The 14308-nt window shown below is 46.1% G+C and overlaps 1 protein-coding gene across 1 annotated transcript in view; it reads left to right on the forward strand.

Moving 5' to 3' along the window:
• The window catches only part of LOC133349742 (adenylate cyclase type 5-like), a 208353-nt gene extending 194045 nt beyond the window's left edge, over nt 1-14308 (forward strand). The window contains 4 exon segments of the mRNA XM_061563455.1: nt 775-1038; nt 1791-1995; nt 3442-3566; nt 5131-14308. Coding sequence (XP_061419439.1) covers nt 775-1038; nt 1791-1995; nt 3442-3566; nt 5131-5259 — 723 coding nt within the window. The 3' untranslated portion in view covers nt 5260-14308.

Consider the following 14308-nt stretch of genomic DNA (forward strand, 5'->3'; position numbering starts at 1 on the left):
AAACTCGGCAAACCGAGTCGGATTCCCACTCGCAGATAACACCGGTGGCAATTATCTGAATTGGTTTTGGGCCTCCCCTAGGTCGACTTAGCCTCACATGAGTACCCGGTGCTGTGTGTAAATATCGCCACTGGGGAGACAAAGGCGGCCGGGTGTGGTGCTGACCACCCACCCCCTCGTGCGCCGTGCCGGCCTTCATAGGTGCTCGCTAACAGCACTTGCCCCAACAGTCTTTAAAGACGATATGAGGGATCTTTGTATTTGCATTTGTCAGTCCCGCAGCGACACTGTCGTCTAGTAGTTACCACACTGTGCGAAGAACCTGGCAACCTAAGTTCAATTCCTGCTCACAGGCAACATCAGTGACAAATATTTAAATCGGTGCTGGGCCTCCTTGAGGTCGACTCAGCCATAAAGGAGTACCTGGTGTGCATTGTGAAAACATCACCATTGGTGAGACAAAGGCGGCCGGGCGTGGTGCTGGCCACCCACGCCCTCTTGTGCCGCAGCGGCTTTAATATCCTCTCGCCAACAGCTACACGGGGAGATCTCTGCGTGAGTGCATGCGCGTATGAGTGCTCACGTGTGTGCATGGGCACACAGCGGCAGTGTGGGCTATACCTAATAATACCTAATAAATGAAACTGAAAACTGAGTGGTTCGCGCACTGCGCTAACGGACAAATTCGGCGGCAAACATCTGAACCGGTCCTCGGCCTCTCCCCGCGTCGACTTAGCCTCTGATTCCATACCCCGCGATGGTCTCACGGTGCAGGCGACGGAGGAGAAGGAGGAGATGGAGGAGCTGCAGGCCTACAACCTGCGCCTGCTGCGCAACATCCTGCCCAGCGACGTGGCGAAGCACTTCCTGGCTCGCGAACGGCGCAACGACGAGCTGTACTACCAGTCGTGCGAGAGCGTCGCCGTGATGTTCGCCTCCATCAGCAACTTCTCCGAGTTCTACATCGAGCTCGAGGCCAACAACGAGGGCGTCGAATGCCTTCGGCTGCTTAATGAGATCATCGCCGATTTCGACGAGGTGCGTGTAGTGTAGCTGCTCTACGAACCCGGCCACCCGGCTTCGATTCCCGCTCACGGCCAACACCGTTGACGATTATCTGAACCGGTTCTGGGCCTCCCCTAGGTCGACCCAGCTTCAAAATGCGTACCGGGTGCGGTGTGTAAACATCGTCACTGGGGAGGTGGCCCGGCGTTCTGTTGGCCACCCACCCCCTCGTATGCCATGCCAGCCTTCTTGGGTACTACTCGCTAACAGCATTTGCCCCAACAGTCTGTTAAGGCTATACGGGGGATCTTTGTCTTTGTTGTGTGTGCGTGTGAATGTCCATGCCAGGTAGTAGAGGGGGGGGGCTACATGCAGAGGCTAGCACGGGCTAGAGCAGAGACGGGCTGCTTTGGTAGGGGAGGATTCTGGAGCTGATTGGACTGGTGGGGAGCGGTGGCGCTGTGGTTAGCGTACTGTGCTACTGAACCTGGTGACTCGAGGCCGATTCTCACTCACGGCCAACAGCAGTGGCGGATATATAAACCAGTCTTGGGCCTCTCCTAGGTCGAATCAGCCTAAAATGAGTAACTGGTGTAGTGTATAAATATTGGTACCGGAGAGACAAAGGCGTCAAGGTGTGCTTCCGGCCACACAAGCTCTACGTGCGTCGTTCTGTCCTTAACAGGCGCTTGTCAAGAACATTTGTCCCAAAGGTCCATACGGCTCATGAGAGAATATCTGTGCCCGTGTGTGCCCGCGCATGCTCGCCCGCTCGCGTGTCGCAGATAATCAGCGAGGATAACTTTAAGCAGCTGGAGAAGATCAAGACGATCGGAAGCACGTACATGGCGGCGTCGGGGCTGAACGACGCCACCTACGACCGCCAGGGCCGCTCGCACATCACGGCGCTCGCCGACTACGCCATGCGGCTCATGGAGCAGATGAAGCACATCAACGAGCACTCCTTCAACACGTTCAAGATGAAGATCGGTGCGCGCACATCCCCTCCGCTCATTCTCTCTCGGGCTGCTTTGCTTTCGCGTTTGCCTCCCCCACCCAGTTTCTCACCCTGCCTCCCTCCCCCTCTCCCATCCGCAGCCTGCCACCCACTCTCCCTGCCACTCTCCGTCACCTTGTCTCTCGCCTCCTCTGAGCCTGTCCCCTCGATTTTCTCTCTTTTGCCCTCCATCGATTGTTATACTTTCTCAATGTCCCAGTTATAATCCCTACCTCCCTCCCTAATTACAGTATTGCTCACACCTCCTCTCCCCCCCCCCCCATCTCTTGCACCACCCTCCCTCCAGTTTCACTCTTACGCTGCAACCTCCTTTCTCACACACTCCATTCTCTTCTGCCCTTGCTCTATCCTCATCTCTCTCCCCCTCTTTCACACCCTCACCTCATTATAACCTGTTATCTCGCTGCGTCCTTCTCTGTTTTTCACGTTTTTTTTCCTCCTGTCATCACTCGCCCACCACACTTATCTTATTAGATGATGGGAAGTTCCAGAGCCAGCATTTCACAAGTGTGTCACGTGCAGATGGCGACGATGTCCAAGATTGTTTGTCGATGGACATCGATATTGTTGCTGTCGTTGACTCTGAAATCGAGAATGCATTATCCTCTCTCTCTGTTTGGAGCAAGGCGATCATGATAAATCAAGTGGAAGTGAAATATTAGTATAAAGCTGTGTTGATATTTGGGACTTACCCCAAAGAAAAACCCAGCACGTGTCAATACCACCGTGGCCTTCAAAGTAAAACATATATAGTAGGTTACGTTTTGGGCAATGACGCTTCTTCATAGCACATAAATAGAGAGGCCATAGAGGCACAGAGGATAATAAAGAGTCGGAGATTCCACTTCACACCTTGCGGCCTGATAATATTTTTATCAAAAAACCAGCCTAGTTTATCAAAGGGTTGGCCAAAACTTGCCGACATAAATCCAGCGCCGAACCGATAAGCCTTTCAACCATGGCGATCATGTCCCGCGCCGCGCGATGCCATCTCGTCACGTTGACTCCACGTGTATCATCGTCGCTGCGGTACAAAAGGTGAACGCGGCGCTGGCCTGCTGGCGGGCATTCGTTTTCCAGTAGAGAGGGCCGTGGTGGGGGCGACGCTGCTCTTGGTTATTGAAGTAATTTTTCAAATTTGGACTGCGACATCGGCCAATGTGCCCTACTGTTTTTCTAAGAACATCACCAGGAATGTTTTTTTTTTATATTTCAAGAGGAGCCCGGTACAGAACACAAACCACAACACGGTGTGGTGGGAGGGGTGCTGAAGGGAGAAAAGTGGGCTCGCCACCCCACCAAGTCGGGACCACGAGTGGGGTGTATGTATTTCAATATGGGGAGGTAACATCACGGGATTGTTAACAAACCACTGTGACATTGTTGTTGGCATCGTCGTTGTTGGTGGTGGTGGTCAGGCCTGAACGTAGGCCCTGTGGTTGCCGGGGTGATCGGCGCCCGGAAGCCGCAGTACGACATCTGGGGCAACACGGTGAACGTGGCGAGCCGCATGGACAGCACCGGGCATCCCGAGCGCATACAGGCATGTCTGCTCACACACAAAGACAAAGATCCCCCCATGTTGTAGCCTTGACAGACTGTTGGGGCAAGTGCCGACAGCGAGTAGCACCTATGAACGCCGGCACGGTACACGAGGGGTCGGGTGGCCGGCACCACGCCCGGCAGCCTTTGTCTCCCTGGTGGCAATGTTTACACATCTCCGCACCAGGTACTCATTTAAGGCAGACTCGACCTAGGGGAGGCCCAGGAATAGTTCAGATGATAGTGACTGATATTGGCCTTGAGTGGGAATCGAACTCAGGTCGTTAGGTTCGTCTTGGTTTTTGGTGGTGGCATCATCACGCACAGCCCTTCTGTCCAGCAACTGCTGGATGAGGGCCTCCATACACCGTGTGAGTTGTGGGGTGGATAATTAACCATACTTAACCATGCTGCTCAGTGCAAGTTGGTGGTGAAGGCAGGCAACATAGATGTTGATTATAACGATAGATGTAGCTGCATTGCCTTCAGCTGACAGCATAGCCGCACATCGGCCTGTAACACCCGGTTTACGCGTGTGGTCACTCAATCCTGTTTAGCTCAGAGATATGATGAGATCTGGTGCATTCTGGGTGATTTGTTCATCGTCTGACATGCATTCACATGCATAAATGCACTAGTGTCTAAACAAGCACACACAACCATGTACACTTATACAAAGACAAGGTGCTGTTAACGAGCACCTAATTAAGGCCACCACAGGGCATGAGGGGTGGTAATATAAGTACCATGCCTCTCCACATTTGTCTCCCCAGTGCTGATGATTACACACCTTACATGGCTGAGTTTGTCTCATGAAGACCTAGGAGCAGTGCAAGTATTGCTCCCCACTGTTATTAGCTGTGGCCTGCAATTAAAATTAAGTTGCTGAGGTTCATAGCGCAGTGTTCTAACCACTGCGCCACTCACGCACTCAAATATTCACAACACATACAAACGTATACATGTGTGCACGCTTATAAAACATGCAAACATAAATATCCAAATTTAGCACATTAAGCTTTTGCGGCCTATCTTATCCATAATAGAGGGTTTTTTGGGTTAGATCGTGGAAATGTGTCGTTAAACCCGCCACCACCCAACACGGACAAATACCCAAACATGCACACACAAAGATCCCCCCCCCATAGCCTTAGCAGACTGTTGGGGCAAGTGTTGTTAGCGAGGACCTATGAAGGCCGACATGGCACACGAGGGGGTGGATGGCCAACACCTCGCCTGACCGCCTTTGTCTCCCCAGTGGCGATGTTTGCACACCGCACCAGGTACTAATTTTAGGCTGAGTTGACCTAGGTGAGGCCCAGGACTGGTTCAGAAAATCGTCACCGGTGTTGGCCGTGAACGGGAATCGAACTTTGGTCCCCTGGTTTGTAGCACAGTACAATAACCGCTACACTACCGCTCCCCACACACTCAATGACACAAACACACGTACAAATGCACTCCACTTGTGTACACACACGCGCCCTCATCCCTACGCACAGATGAACAGACCGCAACGATAACACTACTAACGATTGTCCCTTTCAACAAAATGGCCGCTGTAGGTGACAACCGACATGTACAACATCCTGGTTGCCAAGGGATATCAGCTGGAGTGCCGCGGCATGGTGAAGGTGAAGGGCAAAGGAGAGATGACGACGTACTTCCTCAACGAGGGGCCGCCGGGCAGCTAGCTGCCACAGCCAGAGACAGCCGTTCACACCCCCTTTTCCCTGTCTGCGCCGAGCTGAGCCAGCCCTACCCTTCAACACTCACGACTCGTACAGTGAAGGCCTACGTCAGTGCCGGGACTGCCAAAGTCAAAGCCAAGATCAAGACTCGTAAGGGCGCGGCTGAGGCTTGGATTTTTAAATGTCCAGGCCAAGAATAAGACTTCCAGTGGTCAAGGCTGGGACACCCTCATAAGACAAGGCCAAGTCTGGGGTTTGTATAATTAGAACTGCGACCAAGACTCCAAATGTCAAGGCCAATGCTGGAGCTCCTTATGTTTAAGCCACTAAAAGAGGCTCCCAATGGACAAGGCTGCGGCTGCTGTAGCCAAGGCCAAGACTGCTATTCCCAAAGTCAAGGCCAGGACCAGGGCTCTTAAAGTCAAGGCCAAGATTGTGACTTCCATAGTAAAAAGCAAGGAAGTGGTTCTTAGAGTGAAAGCCATGGCTAAGATTCCCAGAGTCAGTGCTAACGATGAGGCTCTTAGAATCACGGCTAAGGCTGTGGCTCTGAAATGTCAAGGCTTATGTCAAGACTTCTCAAGTCAAGGGCAAGGCTGGAATTCTTAAGTCAAGGTGACATGAATGTGATTGCCGGCCCCTGTTAGTGTAGCTAGACTGTATCTGATGCGGCTGGCAAGTCGACTGCCCTCCCCAGCAGGTGGCTCAATCATGCTGCAGGGAATGTGACTGTTTGTATAATGGCCGCCTGCCATTTCCAACTGTCGTGAATCTTACACGGCTGACATCGAATAGAGTTTCTCCCTCTCTGGCATCTTGGGGCTTAGCTCCCTATACCTCATGCAGCTTCTTATAAAAACCTTGTGTACCCGTGTCACAACACAAGCACACGATCAGCATGCTCACTTATCTCTACCCCCTTACCTTCAATCCTGCTTCTAAGCGCCACCAATTTCCCCAGCGTCATAGTTTAATCCTCCACAAAAAAACGCTGCAGAATATTTGTGATGTACAAGTCACATCACTTGTCGTTCGCAATGGTGGCTTTCATGGCAGTCAATTTTACATCTTTCCTTTGATTGTACGTTGACTTAACTTCCCACCGATTGATGTATTAGTGCTTGATTTTAATGCCTTTACCTTTGAATATATTTAAAGGGGAATTAATGCCCATTGCACTTATATTTAGAGCTCTATCGGCATTGCGGTTTGGTGTCCTTGTTGCGTTAAATGTTCTCTTGCTAGTGCCGTGGACATCCCTTTACAATAGAGCAGCATCAGCACACTCGGTGAAGTTTACTTTGCTGCGTCTAGACATTCAATTTAAACGATCATGTCTCTACCGCAGGCTTATAACGGCCCGATACAACCTCTATGATTCATCACCACTGGTATTCTTTTTTTTTAAGTCCAGGCTTTCTCTTATCCAAGTTTATACAGCATTTTCGAAATGCAGTGAGCGTTTTTTGATTCTCAGCCTGGTTATCGATGGCTGTATCAAGAAAGCATAATATATTTTTTCAATGAATGTGCTCCGTTCTGAATGTTGGTCTTTGTATATTTATAGTATTTATTGGAAGATGGACACGTGGCGATACCTTTGCACAGGGCATTGAAGATGTAGACTCCTCTTGATGTGGTTTCCTGGTGGCACATTCCATTCATCCACTGCTGTGTGATGACTGCAGGCTTGTGTAGGGGTCACCATTTTTGTCGCCTCATGCCTTGACTCCAATTAACACAACCGACAAACACAATCATTGGTGAAAACGTTTAAACAGATTGTGCTGTATAGATACATAAACTAAATCAATTTAAATGTGCAGATTAATAGTGCCAACTTCACAAAGACAAATATTGAAGGGAAATTAGAAGCATATCTGTGCATGTGACAGACATTGTTCCATTTTGTATGTTTATCTCTTATTATGGAAATAGATTTGAGTTCATTCAAATTCCCAATACGTGTAAGTTGCTTTTTCTTCTGTCAAGCGGTTTTTAGGCTGAGGCTTTGGCATGGTTCAAGATTGATGTTCTATTTTGAGATGATAATTGACTGGACAGAATGCTTTTGTGCATATTGAGCATTGGGTTGTGGCCAGCGAAAGCTGGTGTGTGCACTGGCTTTAGACGAGGGTTCGCTACTTGCAATGAGGTCAAACGAGAAACATCTACTCTCTGCCCCTACTTTGTATTCCTTTCTCTCTTACACTAGCTGATCCACACCCAAACACAGTTCTTAACGTGTCTTTTGTCCTTTCACCTTAACTTTAGTTTGACGATGTAAACTTTTAATTAATGCTCCTTCGGTTAGCAAGTGCGACGTTTTATGTTTTACTTGCAGCAATGTGATCACGGTCGTGGTTGGTGTGGAAGGAATTTCCCTGCCGCCACTGGGCTTCACTGGGCATGGAACCCATCGAGGGGAGGGAATAGGGTCCGGGGAGGTATGAGGAGCGGACAATTATATACACTGCAGCATTATCCGAGGACCCATCGCATTCTGGACACTAGTCTGCAAATGAAAATTAGTGGTATATTCCCTGTTTAGCATTGTAGAGACTCAAGTGCTGTTCGCAAATTCCGATTCATATATTTAGGAATGTCGTTAGGGGTTGGTGTGATGAGCGCAAATAATGCCTGGTCAAATGTTGTCTCCCGGCTAATGTTGCCATCTGTCCGGGTTTGACCTGTGCAGTCCAGGAATTGGTATCTGTGTTGTTCGGGCGGCAGGAATTGATTTGTACCAAGGTCCGGGAAACGAACGGCATGGTGTTGAACCTTGTCGTACTGTGGCTGAAAAGTTCTGATAACAGACCTAGGCTGGCTGAGAAAATATGTCCAGCTTGTGGTGATGGTTGGAAATCCCCCTAACTCCCAAATGCTTTTTGTAGTAGGTGCTCATGTTGACTGCACTGTCCCAACAGATACTTTAGGCAGACTTGACCTAGGGGAGGTCCAGAACAGGCTCGGTTGTTAATTGCTGAGGTGTGCCATGGCCAGGAATCGAACCCAGGTCATCCAAGATTGTAACTGCATTGCACAAACCACAATTCCACGACTCGAAGCATACAGTAGTTACTGTATATAAAATGCATACAGTGTACGTACACTGTATGCGCTTATAATATACAGTGCTGTATTATATAATGTAGACAAAATCTATAAGTACAAATTTAGAAATACTGTAGATATATAAATTATATATACTGTGTTGTGAAAACATACAGTATATTGTACATACACAACTTTATATAGTATACTGTATGCAACAAAACCTTAATATGTACTAAACTGTACATATATACAGTGCGCATTGCAGTATCTAAAATAGTAAATGAGCAGAATATAAAAGTAGTCCGTATCGTGTAATGAATCAAATTATTTATAAGTCTATTACACAGACACATTTTTAAAACAATATATTAACTCAAAGACACGTTCACTTTACGCCGTTAAATTCCTCATATCCACATTGGTGTGGGCGGGCACATTTTTGCAAATAGAAATCTCCATTTTGTTTTGGCACAACATTCTAAGTCCACTTGTGCACATGGTTTGGAAACTCCTTTTACATATATAACAAACAAAAACAAATGTCACGAGGAATAACCAAAATGTGTAAAACAAAGTAAGTAGAAATGAACTCTTATCCGCGCTGATATGGAGGAGGGCGCAAACATTGACGATCCTATGATTATGGGATTATCAAAAAATATAGTCCATTTAACATGGACAAGAGCAGATACTAGGATGAATTTATCAATGAAGTTACACTTATCCGTAAAGAAATTGCGGATCATAGTTCTGGATTGCATGACGTGGGGCAGAAATGTGGATAATCGCAGATAACAGAAAGAATATTGGTATTTTTTCACCTGAAGATGATTGCTTGTGTTGCGATCGAAACTTCGTGATATTATTTTTCTATCTACGTGGCTTTACCGAAAGACCCATAGAATAAATATTGTCACGGATAAGAGTTCTACTGTGCACATGTCAGGATTTGCATCTAAGGAGCTTTACTGTACTGCAATATGGTGCATGACCAAAACAAATACTGCTAAAATGAAAAGGAGCTACTGTACTAAATAATCAATAAAAATTATAATTTTGAGGTTATTAGAATATTAAACCTTCGTGAAATGTGTTTAATAGCAACAATGTATCCTCTGCATTTGGGTTGTTTCCTGTTCTTGTCATAACATTTGGAGCCTTTACATTACCAGGGGGACAGTCCATTAAGAATCAGTACCTTGCTAAAGGGGGCCTCGGGACATACAAATAATTCATACACAGATAAGTAAGCAAAGTTATAAAAGGTTTAGCGAAAGAAACAAATAACGTAAAACTTGCCGCTAAGTGGAAACAAATGCATTGTATAAGCTGACAATTGAGAAAAATGATTTTATTTCCGTTCACACTTCATAAAAAAAATTATTCTTAATAGTTTTTTTTACATGAAAATAAATGATCGACGTAACGATTGTTTGCACTACCAGCATCTAAAGCATTGGTATTTATAATCGTCCTTGCTTCATTACACCTAAAATTAAATGTTTCGATTATACATACAAAAGTTGTGGCCGGTTGTAGTTGTGAAAGTCCCCAGCCAACACATAAAAAATTAATGAATAACTAGAAATATTAATCATTTTTGGAGCCTTATGTCATTCCACTGTTGGATGGAGGCCTCCCAAATGCTGTGTTGCTTGCCTGATGGTGCTTTGCCAATGCTGGTGAGTGTGGGTTGAAGGTGGGGGGTGTGTGGAGGGAATTTAAGTGAAGCCCTTGCTGGCTCACAGACATCTCTCGCCACTGAAGGTTTGCTGTCTGCCCAGTAGTTAAACTCGAGCCTCCAGGTTCATGGCAAAGCATGCGAGCAACTTGGACCACCTCTACATCACCCCCATCTTGTACAACACTGCATAGTATTTTACATATGTGGAATGAAAAGAAAAAATATTCCGGGATTGTCTGAAAATGTCGTCCATTTACGTGTGAACTAATGCGGACAAAAGCAGATCAAAGATGAATTTGCCAGTGAACTTCAACTTATCCGTGAAAAAATCTTGTTTTTTTTTCTTCTTATAAATTGATTGGTTCAGATTAGGTTGCTACTTGCTTTGCACTATTGTTTGCAAAATATCCATGTCCAAGTGGATAATAGCCTCTGCGATCGCATACTGAAGTTGGTTCTGTACGCCAGCATTAGTCTGCTCTGCTCACAATTGGTCCTTAAGCCAGCAATGCTCTCTGCGGCCACATCGTTGTATTCCGAGTAGGAATCCGTTAGGTGATGAAACGTTTAGGGCATCCACAGTTGATTTTGCGAGCAAGTCTGTGGCGTCCACATGTGCAATTGCCGCTGTAAATGTCCACGAAGCTTTGCTTGTGCACCGTTGCTATTGTAAAGTGTAATAGTTAAAGATAGCCTGTGCCTGAGCAGTTGGTACTGTGCGGTAATTGAATGATAGACTATGCGTATGCACAATTATGGCTCCATCAACGTGCGCACAGTAGTTGGCGTCTGTGGGTAACGAAAGTGAACGGTGGTTCACCGTTGAATACGATGTCGGGTTAAACGGCAGCAGCGGAGCTGTACGCTCGTACACGTGTCTGTCACGTGAACCCCACGTGAGTGGCCATTGAGACCCCATGAAGTCCCCTCGTCTCGAGAGGCCTCCCTCGCGAAGCGATGCGGCAAATACGCAAACATGCCGGAAATTCCGTTAATCTGAAATCAATGTCGAGGTCGAACACATTAGATGCGTCAACAATAAATTAACAGTCATGTAGCGTACATTTGCATGAATGTAACTTCATTTTCCAGTCATGCACTCTACATTTTAGGTGGAGAAGAGAATATAGTTAAAACGCAGTTACAGTCACAATTACCAAGCAACGAATTAAACTTCGCATGAAAAAACTGTCAAGGATTGTGATAGAGTTGGACTAGAGGTATTTATATACTGCTTGTTTGGCTCGTTCGTTCATGGTTAAAGGGGCAATGATTTGGCTCCAGTTGGCCAGTGTGGTACATCCCCTTCGCAGTACGCCTCGACACTCCAAATTGGCAATTACTCGATTTTTGCTCACATTTTTCACTTTAGACACAGTTGTTAATAGAAGCAGACAGTGCTGCGCGTGCAGTCAGTCCTTGACATTTAGAAAAAACCCAACAATAAATGTGAGAAGCGTTGACTTGACTTGAAATTATGTAACTGCAAGTGGCATCTCGCTTGTTTCGTCATGGTGTTAGGACACAAAGAGCTCATGTATAATTGAGTGCAGCTCTGGTAGCCGATTGCCTTTGGATTACAAAGAAGACCTCAATAGTGCAGTAATACTTCCAAAATTCAACAACTCCCAAAAACAAATCCACAAGTTTTTTTGCAATCGCATTCACGGCCTTGTATTTAGCAATCACAATCATAACCTTTGTTCGGCAAATCGCCCAAGGTGTGTTATGCTGCTGCCTGCTAAGCCGCTTACCAAGATTGCCACCCATTGATCTATAACAGTACAGTCGTTTCAGATTTTTGTAGATATCCCGAACCAAAATGGCCACCTGTGAATGATCATTGACTACAACTTTTCACAAGATGGCATTCCCGTGTACGTGCGATAACGGCATCATGCCATGGCCAGTCTTCCTGTATTATGGTAGTCCCTGATTGTTGTCTTTGACTCCTCATGCAGTTAATGCCTTCATCATTTTCTCCTCCTCACCACACTAATTATAATTGAAATCAAGGGACCCTTTGTCTGGTCACACATTCCCCTGCATTTTGTGTTTTTTGCTCTACACTGAAAGCAAAGCAATCTTATTTTTCTTCCTAAATTGTATTTACCATTGCTGTTAACTACTGTAAATGTGTTGCTCGTATACCTCGTTTTCTCGGACCTTGCTGGCTGTTCATTCCCAAAAGCAGAAGCACAGCACCCATTTTGCTTATGCTGCCCGATTCCCTGTCAAAACATACGACACCACAAAAACAACAAGAAACAAAAATCTTGACAAGGCTGGTGAGCAGCCACAACCGCTGAGTAAACTCTGCACGCGAGTTCTCCTGGACGGTTATAACTACTCTGGCAAGCAGCTCTGGAAAAAGCCTCTCATCCCTGCGGTCCACGCGTAAAATTCCTCGACACAACCTCGAGTGGTGGCGCCAAGCACCCAAGTGTGGGCCTTAATTGTCGGCCTCAAGTCCCAAAAAACGGACACTCCACTGCAGTAGTTTCAATCACAAGTAACCGGCCCTCTTCGGTTCCCATGCCCGGATTCTCAACGGCGTCCACCGACTGGGGGACACAACAATGACGGGGACTTGTTACCGCCGGCCGCCTTTGGGCTTCAACAGAGGGCTTTCCTGCCAGCAAAGTACGGAGGCCCTGTGGAGTACAACGGTGCGATGTGGCAGTGCGCTTCAACGGCAAATCACCCGGCTAAATGTGGCACGCGTCTCGTTGGATTTTTTTTATTTTGTCAGGAGAAAGAAGGACGGACGTTTAAAAGTTTTTTTCTTCTAGGTCCTCCACAATCGTTGCACAAAGTGCGAGTCTGATTTGTTTGGGGGGAGGCGTTACTTGTTGGAAGTGTCGTGAGAAGCTACGAAATGAAATTGGAATATTTGTCAGCGTTTTTTTTATTTGTTTCCATTTTTTTGGTTTGTGTGCGTATGTATGTGTGTATTGCGCACAACAAAAGACATTGACACGTGGACAGTGTTGTGCAAGGAAATGAATATTGCTCCCTACAAAGTGGCACTGGACTTGATGATTCAGTGAGACAATGTGCCAAGGTATTCCGAGATGTTTTAAAGAACTCGAACGCAAAAAGGAAAAAAAAAACTTTTAGAAAAAATATATAAAGAGAAGAGATAAAATATATACATATATAAATATTAAGGAGTTCTATTGTGACTTTTTCATATAAGAGATTGTGGTCTTAAAATGCTACTAAAAGTAATTATATGAAGAAGAAAGGAAGAAAATGAAGGAAGAATGACGCGCATAAAGCAGGAAGACTGAAGAGACTATTGTGTTTATAATTTATATAAACGTATTTATTTGTGGGGTTTTTTTATGACAAGGTTCACCTTTGTGTACCCATAGTTCATTTGGCCATGATGGACCCGTGTGCTGACTGCACCAAAAACCTACTTTTGTTTTATACTTAGGACACACAAACAGTTCCCACACATGTAAACGCAACGTACAATATTTATTTCACCGCAATTGGTCGGTATTTGTCTTGCTTTTTTCGGCTTGCTGTTTTAAAATTGTCGATGGAATAGGTGTCACTATACGAACACGATATTTTCGTTTTTGCTGTAAACTAAAAAAAAGGCATCGAGACAGCCGTGCTTTGCAAGATTGGGTTTTTATTGGTTTTGCAAATTCCATTTTTGTAATACTACTGCGTAGGTTTCTGCGGTTTGTGCTCTGTAGCTCTCCGATGTTTTTTTGGGTTGCCCTGCTTGTGGTTCGGCACGATGTCCGACATTTTGCTCCGCGTGCTGGGAGCATCTTCAGATATTCAACACTTGAAGCTTCGAGCTCACGGAGGGAAAATGACCGGACATTATGCCGAACACGCAGAGCGAAATGTCGGACGTCACGCCAAACCACGCGCGGTGTAACTTGTAACCGCATCAGAGAGCTATCCGTTTTTGTAATGTTCATACACGAGTATGGTAACCTGGGGGAGCATCACAATCTGCACCGTAGTGATATTTAGACAAGAGGAAAAAAGAGAATTATATTTTGTAAATGTATCTAAGTGGCCGAGCACACGTGTTTCACAAGCGCGCGTATATATTTTCGGAGAAAGTGCATTAATTGTAGGGTGTGGGTGTTGTATTATTGCTGCAGTCATGTGATGTCCCCCTTGAACCTTTGACCTTTAACCCTTCCCTTAGCCCCAACCATCCACTCTCCCTTGCCCCCCCTCCTCCCGCCCCTGCAACTATTGTACAAATTGCTCCACATATTCAATTATAACTTGGCCCCAGCAGAATTAATCAGTGAATAAATCGATACATTAATA

The sequence above is a fragment of the Lethenteron reissneri genome, chromosome 31, assembly GCF_015708825.2.
Source record: "Lethenteron reissneri isolate LAM-NWPU_2019-01 chromosome 31, ASM1570882v1, whole genome shotgun sequence".
In the NCBI taxonomy this organism is placed as follows: Eukaryota; Metazoa; Chordata; class Hyperoartia; order Petromyzontiformes; family Petromyzontidae; genus Lethenteron; species Lethenteron reissneri.